The 16,385-nt window shown below is 43.8% G+C and overlaps 1 protein-coding gene across 1 annotated transcript in view; it reads right to left on the bottom strand.

Annotated features, from left to right (window-relative positions):
• tpx2 (TPX2 microtubule nucleation factor) overlaps window positions 1–414 on the bottom strand; it is a 58,362-nt gene extending 57,948 nt beyond the window's left edge. Inside the window, exon 1 of the mRNA XM_068048036.1 lies at window positions 247–414. Within this exon, the coding sequence (XP_067904137.1) occupies window positions 247–346 (100 nt within the window). The 5' untranslated portion in view covers window positions 347–414. The remainder of the gene's footprint in view (window positions 1–246) is intronic.
• Between the last annotated feature and the right edge of the window lie 15,971 nt (window positions 415–16,385).

Genomic DNA, 16,385 nt, shown 5'->3' with positions numbered 1-16,385 from the left:
AACATAACCCACCCACACAGGGCAGGATCATCGATTTTGGGAAAACAATGGGACATGCGCTAAGCAACAACCCCCTCCCCACACACCTTTCCCCCGCCCGTCAGCAGTTCCGTCCACCGCCACCCGCACCGGGCGTCAGTCGGTATTTACAGGAGGGGGACGGGGGAAGGAGATTGATCCCCACTAGAGCTGAGCGAGTGGGGGAGTTTCCGCCAGCTCCGGTGGCTCGGTCCCGCAGCCTCTTACCGAACCAGTAGTCGGCCCTGGGATCGTCGTGTTCCTGCAGATTGTTGAAATCGATATGTGTTGGTGCATCGTAGCTCCAGGTGCAGTGTGAGTCCGCCATCGCTCCCGCTCCCTGTTGCCGCGCTCGCGCTCACCGTTTGAATCGAGCGGCCCAACCGCTAAAACTTTGAATTAGCCCTGGCCAATCACATATTACTTCGCACAGGTTAGCAGCTGATTGGGCAGCTATCAGATGACGTCAGCACGGCGTTCCCCTGGGAGAACTGCCAGAATGCTGTCGGTGAGCGAGCTGTGATCTGGGCTCGGGCCATACCCAATATTTCCCCCCTCGGCGGTAAGATTATACTGTAAGAGGTTATTTTTAACCAAGTAAATAGGCTTAGAATTTTTATAGTTAATCAGGAATTACTGAATTATTTTAGCCAATCATCAAGTGCATCATTTAGCATTGACCAATCGGCGACTGGTATAACTGACGCTAGCGAGCAGAGGCTCTGTGGTTAACCAATCAGCGTCGGGCAAAGAACAGTTAGAAATTTAAGTTCACCAATCGGCAGTGAGAGGGCGGGGCCGGCTACTGAGTCAGTGGAGCTGGGTTAGATGAATCTAAACTAACACAGAGCAGTAATGATTGTATTCCCAAAGCTTGTCTGCAAGGCACAAGTCAGGAGTGTGATGGGTACAGCTCCAACAACACTCAAGAAGCTCAACACCATCTAGGACAAAGCAGCCCGCTTGATCAGCACCCCATCCACCATCTTAAACAGACACACACTGTTACAACAGTGTGTACGATGTACAAGATGTACTGCAGAAACTTGCCAAGGCTCCTTTGGCAGCATTTTCAAACCCATGACTTCTACCAGCTGGAAGAGTAAGGGCAGCAGAGGCATAGGAACACCACCACCAGCAAGTTCCCCTCCAAGTTGCACACCATCCTGACTTTGAACTATATTGCCATTCCTTTACTGTCACTGGATCAAAATCCGAGAATGCCCTTCTTAACAGCACTGTGGGTGTACTTGCAGCACCTGTGGAAGAGTCTGTCTCTAGAATTGGCCTTTATAGCCACTCCAGGCGCTGCTGCACAAACCACTGACCACCTCCAGGCGCTTACCCATTGTCTCTCGAGACAAGGAGGCCAAAGATGAAGATGGGTGTACCTGCACCACATGGACGATAGCTGTTCAACAAGGCAGCTCACCACCACCTTCTGAAGGGTAATTAGGCTTAGGCAATAAATGCTGGCCTTGCCAATGCTCACATCCCATAAACAAATTTTTAAAAAACTCGACACTTTCCCAAAAACCAATGACAGCTTAAGCAACCCTGAACATAAACTTAGAACTTGAAAAGTAAATTACATAGTAAATTTTGCAGCGCAAAAGTTTTTTAAAATTCTCGGCCAGCATTTATTGCCCATCCCTAATTGCCCATCCCTGATTGCCCTTCAATTGAGTAGCTTGCTAGGCCATTTCAGAGGGCAGTTAAGAGTCAACCACATTGCTGTGGGTCTGGGGTCACATTTAGGCCAGACCAGGTAAAGACAGCAGATTTCCTTCCCTAAAGGACATTAGTGAATCAGATGGGTTTTTTTTCCAATTGATAACCGTTTCATGGTCACCATTAGATTCGCTTTTAATTCCAGATTTACTAATTGAATTCAAATTTCACTATTTACCGTGGTGGGATTCAAACACATGTCCCCAGAGCATTAGCCTGGGCTTTGGATTACGTGTCCGCCTCCCCACAGTTTTTTTATTTTTATTATTTTTATTTATTTTATTTATTTTATTAGAGATACAGCACTGAAACAGGCCCTTCGGCCCATCGAGTCTGTGCCGACCATCAACCACCCATTTATACTAATCCTACACTAATCCCATATTCCTACCAAACATCCCCATCTGTCCCTATATTTCCCTACCACCTACCTATACTAGTGACAATTTATAATGGCCAATTTACCTACCAACCTGCAAGCCTTTTGGCTTGTGGGAGGAAACCGGAGCACCCGGAGAAAACCCACGCAGACACAGGGAGAACTTGCAAACTCCACACAGGCAGTACCCAGAATCGAACCCGGGTCCCTGGAGCTGTGAGGCTGCAGTGCTAACCACTGCGCCACTGTGCCGCCCTTTTATAATTCTAAAGCACCTTTCACAATCTCTAGATGTCCCCAAGGACTTTGCAGCCAATTAAGTTGTGTTCACTGCTATAACATAGGAAAAGCATAACCAATTTGTACACAGCAAGCCCCCACAAACAGCAATGAGATAAATGACTAGAGAATCTTGTCTTGTGGTATTGGTGAAGAGATAAATGTTAGCCAGGACAATCTCCTGCTCTTCAAACTAGTGCCATGGGTTATTTTACATCCACCAGCAGATGCAAGTTTAACATCTCCAAAGCACATCCAGCTGTGCAGGTGCTCCCTCAGTATTAGACGCAGCATCAATCTGGATTATACGCTCAGGTTTCTGGGGAGAGGCTTAAACCCGCTTGTGACTTAAAGCTGGGAGATCTACATGAGCCACAGCTGGCATTTATAAATGTGGACTTTGGAAATGATAATCGAAAAAATTGACTGGCATACAACTTTTAAAATATTACTGTTAAAAAGGCAGTATAAATGTTTTTATGCAATGCATGTATTTTGTTAAGTCGTCTGGAGTACTTAAGGCACATATTATATCATAAAAATAAATATTCAATTTTATAGTCGAGTTTCTGTGTTGGTTTTAGGCTATGAGTGAAGTTGGATAAATGACTAAAAACCCACACACTGGGACATCAGCAGCAACTTGCATTTATATAGCACCTTTAATGCAGTAAAATATCCCTATGCGCTTCACAGAAGAGTTATCAAACAAAAATTTGACAGTGAGGCACATGACATATTAAGACAGGTGACCAACAGCTTGGTCAAAGAAGTAGGTTTGAAGAAGGAGCAGATGGTGGAGTCAGGGACAGTAGTGGAGAGTCCGCAGCAGAAGGTGCTGTAGGTGTTAAGTTCTGCTCAGATGCTCACAGATGCTGAATCTTGGGGGCTGTCAACAAACAGGACATTTCTGGAGCAGCAGCAGAGAATGCGATGTACTGGCAGGCATTCGCCACACTGTGCAGGATTGCAGAGAGATGGTAAGAGTACGTCGTGAGCATGAATGACATGATGTCTTCATCCATGGAAAGATTGGCCATCTGCATGGAGCATCAAACGCAGCAATCACACGAGTCCATGTAGGCCCTGACCAATGGTTTGCATACTCTGAATGCCAGATTAACTAGAATGGCTGATACCATTCATCTTTCCTCTGATGTGCAGCAAAGTGCTTTCCAGCACATTCCTACATGGAAGTGTGGCTGGGCCATAGAGGGACGATAGTGAAATGGGACATGGAAGTGTGACTTACCTCAAAGTGCTTCCACTTCTCACCCATTGCCTGCTCTGGCTCCCCATGCAACCCCAGTCAGAGCCCCACAGGCTGGCCCATGCAAGTAATATTCGCGCCACAGAAATGCCAGGCAATGACCATCTCCACAAGAGAGAATCTAACCATCTCCCCTTGACATTCAGTGGCATTACCATCACTGAATCCCCCACTATCAACATTCTGGGGTTACCATTGACCAGAAACTGAACTGGAGTAGCCATATAAATACCGTGGCTACAAGAGCAGGTCAGAAGCTAGGAATCCTAAGGCAAGTAACTCACCTCCTGACTCCCCAAAGCCTATCCACCATCTACAAGGCACAAATCAGGAGTGATGGAATATTCTCCACTAGCCTGGATGGGTGCAGCTCCAACACACTCAAGATGCTTGACACCATCCAGGACAAAGCAGTCCGCTTGATTGGCACCCCATCCACAAACATTGACTCCCTCCACCACCGATGCACATTAGCAGCAGTGAGCACCATGTAGAAGATGCACTGCAGCAATGCACCAAGGCTCCTTAGACAAACCCGTGACCTCTACCACTTAAAAGGACAAGGGCAGCAAATGCATGGGAACACCACCACCTGCAAGTTCCCCTCCAAGCCAGACACCATCCTGACTTGGAACTATATAGCCGTTCCTTCACTGTTGCTGGGTCAAAATCCTGGAACTCCCTTCCTAACAGCACAGTGTGTGTACCTACCCCACATGGACTGCAGTGGTTCAAGAAGGCAGCTCACTACCACCTTCTCAAAGGCAATTAGAGATGGGCAAAAAATGCTGGCCTAGACAGCGACGCCCACATCCCATGAATGAATAAAAAAATTACTCAGTAGCCGAGGCAACCCCTGTACAGGTGTAGGTGGAGCAGTCTTTGGCAGGTCCCTCACTGGCTCCAAAATCCAAAGGTCAAGAGCATCTCAGCAGTCAGAGCAGGGATCTGAGTAGCCTACCTCTTCCTCTGCTGAAGCCAGAGGAATTGCACCAAATAGAAATGCTAGGAAACCGAAGAGTAAAGATTTGCAGTTACACAAGGGTATACACATGATAGTGTTACGCATTGTTAGAATGTTAACTCTCTGTTTTTGAGCCACAAAATTGCTATTCCTTTGCACTGCTTTTTCATTTTGCCCATTCTTGGTTGCTGACTGGCGAATGGCCTTTTCAGTTGTATGATGGTTAATGGGGAGACATGAATCTGAACCGAAATGAGCCTTGCAATAATGGGGGCATCCCTGGCTGCAACCTGCACCACTGCTGCTGCACTGGACGCATCTCCTTCCACCTTCTCTTCACGCCCCCCCTCCCCACCTCTCCCTCAGAATCATCCAAAGAGGCTCTGTGCCTTGTTCCTCCTGCAGGTCCAAAACTTGTTGCTGTGCAATATTGTGCAGAGTGCAGGCACAAGACAACCATTCTGGTGCCGTGGCTGCTGTGCACTGAAGGGTGACTGCTCATCTCCCCAAGCACCTGAAACACATCTTCAGCATGTGATGACACATCTGATCGTCATATGGCTTTCATTGCATTGTTCTTGCGCCTTGTTCCTTGGGTTTAGAACCAAAGAAAAATTACTTCAGTTATGTTTTAAGTGGATATTCCTTGTCTCCAAGCAGCCAGCCAGTAGCTCTGCTTTGAGGCACAAAGAGATAAGTGGCGCAGTGGTTAGCACCGCAGTCTCACAGCTCCAGGGACCCGGGTTCAATTCTGGGTACTGCCTGTGCGGAGTTTGCAAGTTCTCCCTGTGACCACGTGGGTTTCCGCCGGGTGCTCCGGTTTCCTCCCACCACCAAAGACTTGCAGGTGATAGGTAAATTGGCCATTGTAAATTGCCCCTAGTGTAGGTAGGTGGTAGGGAATATGGGATTACTGCAGGGTTAGTATAAATGGGTGGTTCTTGGTTGGCACAGACTCGGTGGGCCGAAGGGCCTGTTTCAGTGCTGTATCTCTAAATAAATAAAAATAAATAAATAAGGGAGGGTGGAGTGCTGCATCCTGCAGGATGAGTCATGGCAGCTGCCTGGGAATCTTGTGCATAAGGATCTGCACATTGATAGAGTGGAAGCCACTGTGGTTAACAAACACTCCTGGGTGATCTGTGGGTGCCTTAATTGCCATGTGTGTACAGTTGATGACACCCTCCACCTGTGGAAAGCCAGCCAGAGCCTCTAACCTGAGCACCTGCTCATTCTGACTGCTGTCATCACAGTCAAAGTTGATACAATTGTTGGCTCTGGAAAAGGAACAGTCAGTCACCTGATGTAAGCATTTGTCTGGCAGTAATCGTGAAATTCTGCAAAAAAACCTCGCGTGGGTCCAAAAGGTTGAGGGCAGTGGTGACTTTGACAGTCACTGTTAAAGCATGGCCACCAGTTCTGGCTGGCAGTAGGCCTTTTTCCAGGAGTCTGCAACCACCTGGCACAACACCCTGAACCTCCTCAGACACTGGTGTTCAGACATGCTGAAGCTGATCTCTGGCTGTCATCCCTGTGCTGGATATGGCCTCCTGTGAGCTGCACCTCTCTGTTGTGGAACTATAGATCAGAGCTCTGTAATGCAGATCAGACTATTAATTGCCGTCTGAAATGGCCGAGCAAGCTACCCAGTTGTATCAAACCAGTAGGCAAAACGATATTAAGAATAAAACCAGACAGACCACCTGGCACAGGATGCAACAAAGGCACACCCTGCCAGTTAAACCTGAAAAGTCCTTCTCACCAACATCTGGGGACTTTTCCCAAAATTGGGAGAGTTGTCCCACAGACTAGTCAAGCAATAGCCTGACAGTCATACTCACAGAATCATACCTTCCAGATAATGTCCCAGATTCCTCCATCACAATCCCTGGGTATGTCCTGTCCCACCAGCAAGACAGACCCACTAGAGGTGGCGGTACAGTGGCGTACAGTCAGGAGGGAGCGGCCCTGGGAGTCCTCAAAAATGACTCCAGACCCCAATTTAGACAATATTACATTCCATCTTACACTGACCCTACCTAATGCCAGACTATTTCCTACTCTAGTGCTATCTGTCTCTCCCAACTCTTTGTGTACTTTGGTATTCCTCTCTAAATTTACCTCCTGCTTCCCACATTCCTGCCAAGTTAGTTCAAACCTTTCCCAATAGCAGTAGCAAATCGCACCACAGGGATATTGGTCCCAGCTCTGTTCAGGTATGACCCGTCCAGCCCGTACAGGTTCCATCTCCCTCAGAACTGATCCCAATGTCCGAGGAATCTGACGCCCTCCCTCCTGCAGTGCATTCAACTGCTCTATCCTCCTACTTCTATACTCACACACGTGGTACTGGAGTAATCTGAGATTAGTACCTTTGAGGTCCTACTTGCTAATTTCTTTCCTAGACTCTGTCTGCAGGACCTCATTCCTCTTTATGCCTCTGCTATTGGCACCAGTATGGACTGTCACGAGTACAGGAAGTGCAATGACACAAATTATGAACTAACTCTGAAGAGTTTTCAAAATTTGACTGTCTTTTAAAAATGAGCTCTTATTTTAAAAAGTGAACAATGGTCCAAAATGGCCACCGAAGAAAAAGGGGATTGGCCTTTGTGGATTTAAACTATCTGACAAGAATAAATAAAAAATCTTCAGAGCTAAGACGTGTCAATTGCACCCATCTTAAAACATTTCAGAAGTGAATGTCTTCTTCTGAAACAAAGAAGGTGTGAAGTAGCCACGTCCTGGGCCATTGTGCAATCACCATGGGGAAGAGACCAGAACTTCTCCTAACAGGAGGTGAGAAGTAACACAGCTTTACCTTGAAAAAAGAAGCCTAGAGAGAGAGACTCCAGAAAGAAAGAGAAGAAAAAGCAACAGCCAGCAGCTTGTTTTTCAGCATCTGAAGGCACGTGTTCTGCTGTAGAATATACATCTACACTAGACAGCAGTGAACTAGAAGTAATCCACAACCTTCAACTGAGCTTTCAATCAAGAGAGAAATCTACTATCACCTCAGGCCTACAACATATGACAACACGATTTCTAAGAGAATTCAACTGGTTCATCCTGACTTCCGGCCCCCACTTAAAAAAAATCACTTTCCTCTTTTCCCTCTCTATCTGTCGTGTGTGTGTGTGTGTGTGAGTGAGTGAACTAATGCGTGACTGGATGCAGTTGCGACAATTTCGGGATAAGGCGTATTGATCCATTACAAATGATTTTCTGTTTTTAAACCTAGAAGAAAACATGTCGCTATCAGTTTATTTGACAAATACAACACCAAAGCTTTTTCCCCATTATCAGAAGAAAGTTCCTCTGATGATGAACAAACTAACTGCAATTCTAAACGTATATGAACTAGTTCTGGAACCATATAGAAAGAAATTCGGACATACCCGGAAAAGAACCACACAGACTTACACTGAATTCTAAAGAACTAACTATATGGCTTTTGATCTCTGAATACAATCTCTCAAGCTAAAACTCTCATATGAAAATTTGAGAGAAGTGGTGTTGCTGGAAGAATTTTAAAACAGCATCCCAAGCAGTATAAGAACACACATTGAAGAACAAAGAGTCACAAGAGTAAGGGAAGTAGCAAAAATGGCTGACGATTATGAATTAATACACAAATCCGTAACTCAGAATAAATATAGGACTAGTAACTCTTACAAGATAGGGAGAGATGGCAGGGATGCAGATGAAGCAGAAATGAGCTTGAGAGAAAAGCAGAGTAGGGAAGGAAAACTAGACCCATATTCAACTTTTAAAAGAAGGAACTCAGGTGATAAATCAGTAGGAGTCTGCCTGACATGTTTCCAGTGTGGCAAATCTGGGCATGTCCAGGCAAATTGTTGGTATGCCAAAAAACCAGCAGGAGGTACTGCAGTCAAGTCCATATCTGTGGCTTTGAAAGTGTTAAGCTTGTGTTCTAATATCACTGAAGAGCAGAGCACATACCAGAACTTTTTACCTGGTCCCAGGCACCAGGTAAAGAGATAACCATCCTCAGGGACACCGGTTGTTTTCAAACCCTACTAGCAGCCAAACTACAGAAATGCCATCAGAAAGCAGAACAAATACCACGGTGTCAGTAAAAGGGCTTACTGGCAGATGCTTGAAGGCTCCCTTAGTTAATATTTACCTACAGAGTAAATTAGTCACTGGGATAGTGACAGTCATGATCATTCTGAGTGTACCCATTGTTATGACCAGGTGAGCAATGTGTCCAAGGGTCTTTGGCTGTCTTTACCTGGTCTTCTTGTAACAGGGTTTAATTTTAAACACACTGTGTTTTGAGGTTCCATTTTTGTGAATTCTTGTTCACAGTTTCCAATTATAAGGCAAAGAACTGAGCACACACAGGCTTTCTTTGGCTTAAAGCAGAAAGTGGAAATTTATTAAAACCTTAAACTTAAACTCGAATACGGTTCACACCTACGGATATACAACACGCTCACGCTAGCATGCACACGCGATATAAGCATGCAGATAGGAATAAAAAAGAGCAGAAGAAAAGATACATAGAACAGTTTGAGGCAACGTCTTGTTACTGTTTCTTGAGCTCGCTGTAGTCCTTGTTTGAAGATATGGTCTTGTGATTCTTTCAGGCCCAGTAATCTTCTTAAAATTTTGTTCACATGGCAAACACTTCTCTCTTTGAGTTTCACGTGTTTTCACAAGATTCAGTTCCGTGGGAAGCGATGAAGGCAGGCAGACAGGAGAGGCTGTAATTCTTGCTTCAGTTCCAGAAGAGGTGTTTACTCCATGAGTTCAAATTCCTTTGATGGAAGTTCAAATTCAAAAACTCCAGCCAGCTAGTCATGTGACCAAAACTGGCCCAACCATTTCTGCGTATTGGAGAAGCAACTTCTGAATCCCCATTGTTTCAACATTATCAGTTACCATGGAAATGTCTTTCCGGTCAGGGCTTCCAATTTTAAGTTTTAATGTTCATGAGGTGAAATAATGTATGCCTCAGTCTTGGCTGGTAGGGTTTGCCTGACACCATATAGGGGATAGGTCAATTGATGGGCAATGACTTTGCAGGAAGCACAGTATTGTACAGAGGGTCCAGAACAATCCACAGAGACTGCAGAAACTGAGGGGAGCAAACAAAGCTCTGCAGCTGCAGAGGACTGAGGAAGTCCCAAAAATCCCACAGGGGGCGAAAGAGCAAGAAGAATTTAAAAAGGCCCAGGTAGATCCAAAAAGCTTTAAAGGAGCGAAGATGAAAGCCACAAAAGTTGAAAGAAAAGAACCAGAGATATGGTTAGCTGAAACATTTTTTTTAGATTTAAATAGGGACAAGGAAAATTCCCAAACAGGAAAACCAAGAGTGAGGTAGATGCCTCACCTAGTTGAAGTGCCACAGGGGAGTGCAGTAGAAGATGGACAACTACCTCAAACAGCATGTCCCAGAGGACATGGGGCCGATTAGGGAAGAACCTATCGCTAAAGGAAAAGGGAAGGTAACATACCCTAAAGGGAACTACGCTAGTGAAAATCACAAGCGAACTAAAAGTGAGGTCAGTGTGGTCATAAACACTGAAGAATCAAACGATCAGGTTCCAAATCCAAAACTAATCAAACAACAATTTAGAGTCATAACTCAGCAAGAACAAGGGGCTGGAAGAAATCCCAGACGCCTCGCAGGGGCTAACAAAAATGTATCATCCAATATCACCATAGAAATAAGAACTATCAATGTGCCAAAACCTGAATGTTTAACACCATGTATTGTGGAAGCAGTACTTAAGGGGTTAAAGCTTATACAGACAGGGATCCTTGCAACCAACAGTAACAGAAATTTGCATACTACAAGTCTGTTCAACAATCACATGTTTATGGAGATTAATGTTCGTAAAATAATACAAACTGATGTGAGAGAAAATACAATCCCATTTGACAACACATAACCAAAAGAACTGCATTTTTAAAAATGGTACCTCATCCAAAGATGTAAAAACTTAAACATGAGCCTGAAATGGCTGCTACAAGCAATGTAAGCTATAGCAGTTGTAAGATGGAGGAGTGAATGAAATGAATGTGTATAGTGCTGTAACCCTAAACCTACTTACTGTTTTTCCCCTTCTTTCTAAACCCAAAAAACACAACATAAAAGTGAAATCCAAGGAATTTCATTTTTTCCCTTTTTGGGGGAGGTGTTACACGCACAGGAAGTGTGATGATACGAATTACGAACTAACTCTAAAGAGTTATAAAAAATTGACTTTGTCTTTTAAGAATGAACCTTTATTTTAAAAAGTGAATAATGGTCCAAAATGGCCACTGAAGAAAAAAGAAAAAAGCCTGTGTGGATGCAAACTGTCTGCCAAGATCAAAGGATAAATCTTGAAAGCTAAGAGGTGTCAATTGCATCCATCCTAAAACATTCCAGAATTGAATGACTTCTTCTGAAACAAAGAAGGTGTGAAGCAGCCGCATCCTGAGTCAATGAGCGATCACCATGAGGAAGAGACCAGAGCGTCTCCTACCAGGCAGTGAGAAGTGACACACCTTTATCTTAAAAAGAGGCAGCCTATAAAGAGAGACTCCAGAGAAAAAGAAAGAAGAAAAAGCAACACCCTGCAGCTTGTTTTCCAGCAAACCAGAAGGCACATGCCCTGCTGTAGAATCCTACATCTACACTAGACAGCAGCAACTGCCTTCAAGTGAACATTCAACCAAGAGAGAAATCTGCAATTACCTCAGGCCTACAACACATGATAACGTGATTTCCAAGAGAATTCAACAGGGTTTAGCCTGACCTCTCCCTTCCCACTTAAAATTCACTTTCCCCTTTTCCCACTCTATCTGTCTCCTGGGTGTGCGCGCGAGCGAATGCGTGAGTGAATGTGGTTGTGATAATTTCGGGATAAGGCGTATTGATCAATAAACAATTGATTTTCTGTTTTTAAACGCACAAGAACAGTTGTCACTGTCTGTTTATTTGACAAATAAAACATCAAAGGAGTTAAACCCTAATAACAAACACACACTGTGGTCAGGTGGGGTGTTGAACAGTGGGAACCACCCACATCGCACCAGGTGGCCGTAACAGGACCACGACTGCTGGTTGCTCACCTTTTCCCCCCTCAGAGTGCTCTGTGGCAGCTCCATGACCCTGGCACCAGGGAGGCAACGTACCATTCTGGATTCACATCTGCAGCTGCAGAAAACCTGTCTGTTTCCCTTGTTATATTCCAGAAAGCTTGTAGTGGAAGGATTCTGCTGGAGCCAATCTTTACTCAGTCTTGCATTTATTTTACAAAGTAAAAAGATTACAAACATGCAGCTCCTCACTCAAACTTTCACCCAGTTTCAGTAAGTGTCTCCTTATATATACTCAAGTAAGACCCTAATTAACATCCTCCATCAGCATATGATCAAAATGCAATTAAGATTCCCTTTTTATTTAAATAAAACCTAGAGTTTAACATGCACAAATATTTCGCAACAATTCAAAATAAATTCCGTATTCTGTACAAAGCATTACATTGAGAAATACCCATCTCTCAGCCCCTAACAATTTCTTTGTACAAGCATTTCTTTTTGTAAAGCATTTGTTTCAATCCAGCAAGGTCAATCTATAACCTTTTGTCGCTCAAACTTTAGTGTACATTCTCCCACAAGGAATGATTACATAACATTCAATGGTTGGCTTATCTTCAGTATGCCCTTTGTACAGAATCCTACCTAAAATATTTGACAAATAGAACCCATATCCAGTGCCTCTACAAGAGCCAGTGTTTCTGCAGCTAAAGTACTTTTAACAACCCTTTTTTATTTTCTTAGCTTCCCGAGTTATAGGACAACATTTCCCATTGTCTACCATCAAAAATATTATGAAACTAACTGAACTAAGATTAGCATGTGAAGCATCACTAAAAATTACTAGTTTCATATTCTTTGGGTCATCTAAGGATGGGAACTTAAATACACATTTCACCAGATTTATATTTTTTTAATGTTTTATTTGCCCTTAACACATTCTCAACTTATGCATGTTTCATCATAGTACTTAACTCTAACACACTGTTACGGACAGAACTGAGAGAGAACTGAAACCCCAGTTCTTTTCCCAGGTTGTTAAAGGAAGCCAGGGAGGAAATAGTGGATGCGCTGAGGATCATCTTCAAATCCCCCCTAAATACAGGCGAGGTACCAGATGATTGGAGGTCTGCGAACGTTGTACCATTGTTTAAAAAGGGTGCAAGGGATAGGCCAAATAATTATAGGCCAGTCAGTCTGACCTTGATGGTGGGTAAATGGTTAGAATCAATTCTGAGGGACAGGATAAACTGCCATTTAGAAAGGCAGAGATTAACAGGAATAGTCAGCATGGATTTGTTAGGGGAAGGTCATGTCTTACTAACTTAATTGAGTTTTGTGAGGAAGCAACAGGGAGAATTGATGAGGCTAGTGCAGTAGATGTGGTCTACATGGATTTTATTAATGCATTTGACACGGTCTCGCATGGCAGACTGGTCAGTAAAATGAAAGCCCATAGGATACAGGGGAATGGGGCAGGTTGGATCCAAAATTGGCTCAGTGACAGGAAACAAAGGGTAGTAGTCGACGCATGTTTTTTGCGAATGGAAAGCAGTTTCCAGTGGCGTTCCACAGGGTTCAGTATTGGGTCCCTTGCTGTTTGTGGTATATAATAATGATTTGGACTTAAATGTGGGAGACATGATTGGGAAATTTACTGATGGCACAAAAATTGGCCTAGTAGTTAATACTTAAAGAGGATAGCTGTGGACTCCAGAATGATATCAATGGTTTGGTTGAATGAGCGGGAAAGTGGCAAATAGAATTCAATCCAGAGAAGTTTGAGGTAATGCATTTGGGGAGGGCAAATAAAGCAAGGGAATACACAATAAACGGGAGGATATTGAGAGGGGTAGAAGAAGTGAGAGACCTTGATGTGCACGTCCACAGGTCCCTGAAGGTGGCAGGACAGGTAGATAGAGTGGTGAAGAAGGCATACGGATTGCTTTCCTTTATTGGCCGAGGTATAGAATACAAAAGCAGGGATGTGATGCTTGAACTGTATAAAACACTGATTAGGCCACAGCCGGAGTACTGCGTATAGTTCTGATCACCACATTACAGAAAGGACATGATTGCTGTGGAGAGAGTACAGAGAAGAGTTACAAGAATGTTGCCAGGGATTGAAAGTTGCAGCCATGAGGAAAGATTGGGTGGGCTAGGGTTGTTTTCCTTCGAACTGAGGGGAGACTTAATTGAGGTGTACAAAATTATGAGGGGCCTAGATAGAGTGGATAGGAAGGACCTGTTCCCCGGGCGGGGAGGTCAGTTATCAGGGGATACAGATTTAAGGTGATTGGTAGAAGGATCAGAGGGGACATGAGGAAAAGCTTTTTCACCCAGAAGGGTGGTGGAGGCAGAAACCTTTGATTCTTTTCAAAGGTACCTGGACATGTACCTGAAGTGTTGTAACCTGCAAGGCTATGGACCAGGCGCTGGAAGGGATTAGATTTGGCGGCTAGTTTTTTAGCCGGCATGGACACAATGGGCTGAATAGCCTTCTTCTGTGCTGTATTTGTTCTATGGTTCTATGGTCCGTAATAAGTGTATTTTTGACAATAAAGACACATGTGTTTCTTAACCCCTGACTGTATGGCCAATTTGAATAATGAGCAGCTCACTTTTCATGGATTTAAATAGAGAGGATTAGTTTATTCACACATTCAACCCAAAAGTCTAAAGCTATGTCACTCACTCACACACACACACACACACACACACTCGAGAAAGAAAGCCAATAAAAGATAGAGCACTTTTACAAATGGCAAACAAAGGAATAGTTTGTAAGTCACATGATTTGGCTCATCTTGGTGAAAAGGCTTGCATTGCGGGCCTGGTGAAGAAGGTGTTTGCACTCTGTCACGCAACTATATTTTTTTCCCCTCTGTTTGAAACAGTGTGCCTTTAAGACTCTGTTACAAGCAGAGTACCTTTAAGACAGAGAAGTTTTAGATTTCTGAGAACAATGTGCGACAGCTGCACTTGTTACCTAGGCAACAGCAGGAGAGTGAAGAGGTCACATGGTGTAATGGTTCAATTTAACTGTATGGAAAAACCAGCTAAAACCAGTATTTTGTGAGGCATCAGCGAAGCATGCTTACTGGAGGACTGAGTTATCTATTTCTCTCAGCAGAAATTCTACAATGAGCTACAGGCCATATTAATTACCTAAGGAGGAAAAAACCTTTGAAGAGACCATTTGTATTGTTGGAGTAAAGTTTCGACTGAGACACTGTCGGTTTCAAAATCCGAGTCGACTCATTGTTATACTCTTTGTTTAAAGAACAAAGGGCGGCACAGTGACGCAGTGGTTAGCACCGCAGCCTCACAGCTCCAGCGACCCGGGTTCAATTCTGGGTACTGCCTGTGTGGAGTTTGCAAGTTCTCCCTGTGTCTGCGTGGGTTTCCTCCGGGTGCTCCGGTTTCCTCCCACAGCCAAAAGACTTGCAGGTTGATAGGTAAATTGGCCATTATAAATTGTCACTAGTATAGGTCGGTGGTAAAGGAATATAGGGACAGGTGAGGATGTGGTAGGAATATGGGATTAGTGTAGGATTAGTATAAATGGGTGGTTAATGGTCGGCACAGACTCGGTGGGCCGAAGGGCCTGTTTCAGTGCTGTATCTCTAAAAAATCTAAAACTGTTTGACTCCTGCTGCAGCCGGAATGCTTTGAATGCCTGTCTACTGAAGGACTGTTTCATCAAATCCTCATGGAGACTTCAAGTGGCATTTGATTATTTTTACACTAGGATACATCACCCATCAGAAACGGAACACACAAAGACTTATAGCCCTGTTATTTATTTATTCTTAAGAGACAGCCAATTTTTAAAACATAATTTTTTTTTCAGGGGTTGACCGTTGATTTTTGAGTGTATGTGTGTGAATGGGAGAATTAGGTTAAAATAAGAAGTTATAAGGTCTTTAGACATAGGTTTATCTTAATAGTGTTTAAGATTTAGTTTTTAATAAATAATTAATTTGTTGTTGTCTAAAGATACCTGATTTGGTCTGCTTTATTCTGGGGGTTACTAGAGTGTTTAATTTGGCTGTTTTACGGTTGAGGGGCGGGGGGTGGGGGGTGAAGTCCGCAAGCAGGACCCTGAGCTTCCGGTTGCTTGTCATTTCAACACTCCCCTCTTGCTCTCATGCTCACATCTCTGTCCTGGGATTGCTGCAGTGTTCCAGTGAACATCAACGCAAGCTCGAGGAACAGCATCTTATCTACCAATTAGGCACACTATAGCCTGCCGGACTGAACATTGAGTTCAATAATTTCAGAGCATGACAGCCCCCCATTTTACTTTCATTTTTAGTTGTTTTTTCTTTTCTACACCCTTTTTTGCATTTATTTCATTTCATCTTAGTTTGTTCTGTTTGCTTACCCACTGTTTTTTTTCATGTTTGCACTTGCTGCTGTTCAATATTCAGTCCGTTAACACCTTTTCTGTACTAATGCTTTGTCTTTCAACACACCATTAACATATTGCTTGCCTTTGCTCCATGACCTTTTGGTCAGCTATGTGGCCTTGTCCAATCTACACCTTCTCCTTTGTTATCTCCTGCTCCACCCCCACCTCACTTGCTTATAACCTGTGACATTTTTAATATTTGTCAGTTGCGAAGAAGGGTCACTGATCCGAAACGTTAACTCTGCTTCTCTTTCCACAGATGCTGCCAGACCTG

Source organism: Heterodontus francisci, chromosome 16 (assembly GCF_036365525.1).
Source record: "Heterodontus francisci isolate sHetFra1 chromosome 16, sHetFra1.hap1, whole genome shotgun sequence".
Taxonomy (NCBI): domain Eukaryota; kingdom Metazoa; phylum Chordata; class Chondrichthyes; order Heterodontiformes; family Heterodontidae; genus Heterodontus; species Heterodontus francisci.
Note: the sequence above shows the minus strand (reverse complement) of the source record. Positions and strands in the feature narration are given on the sequence as shown.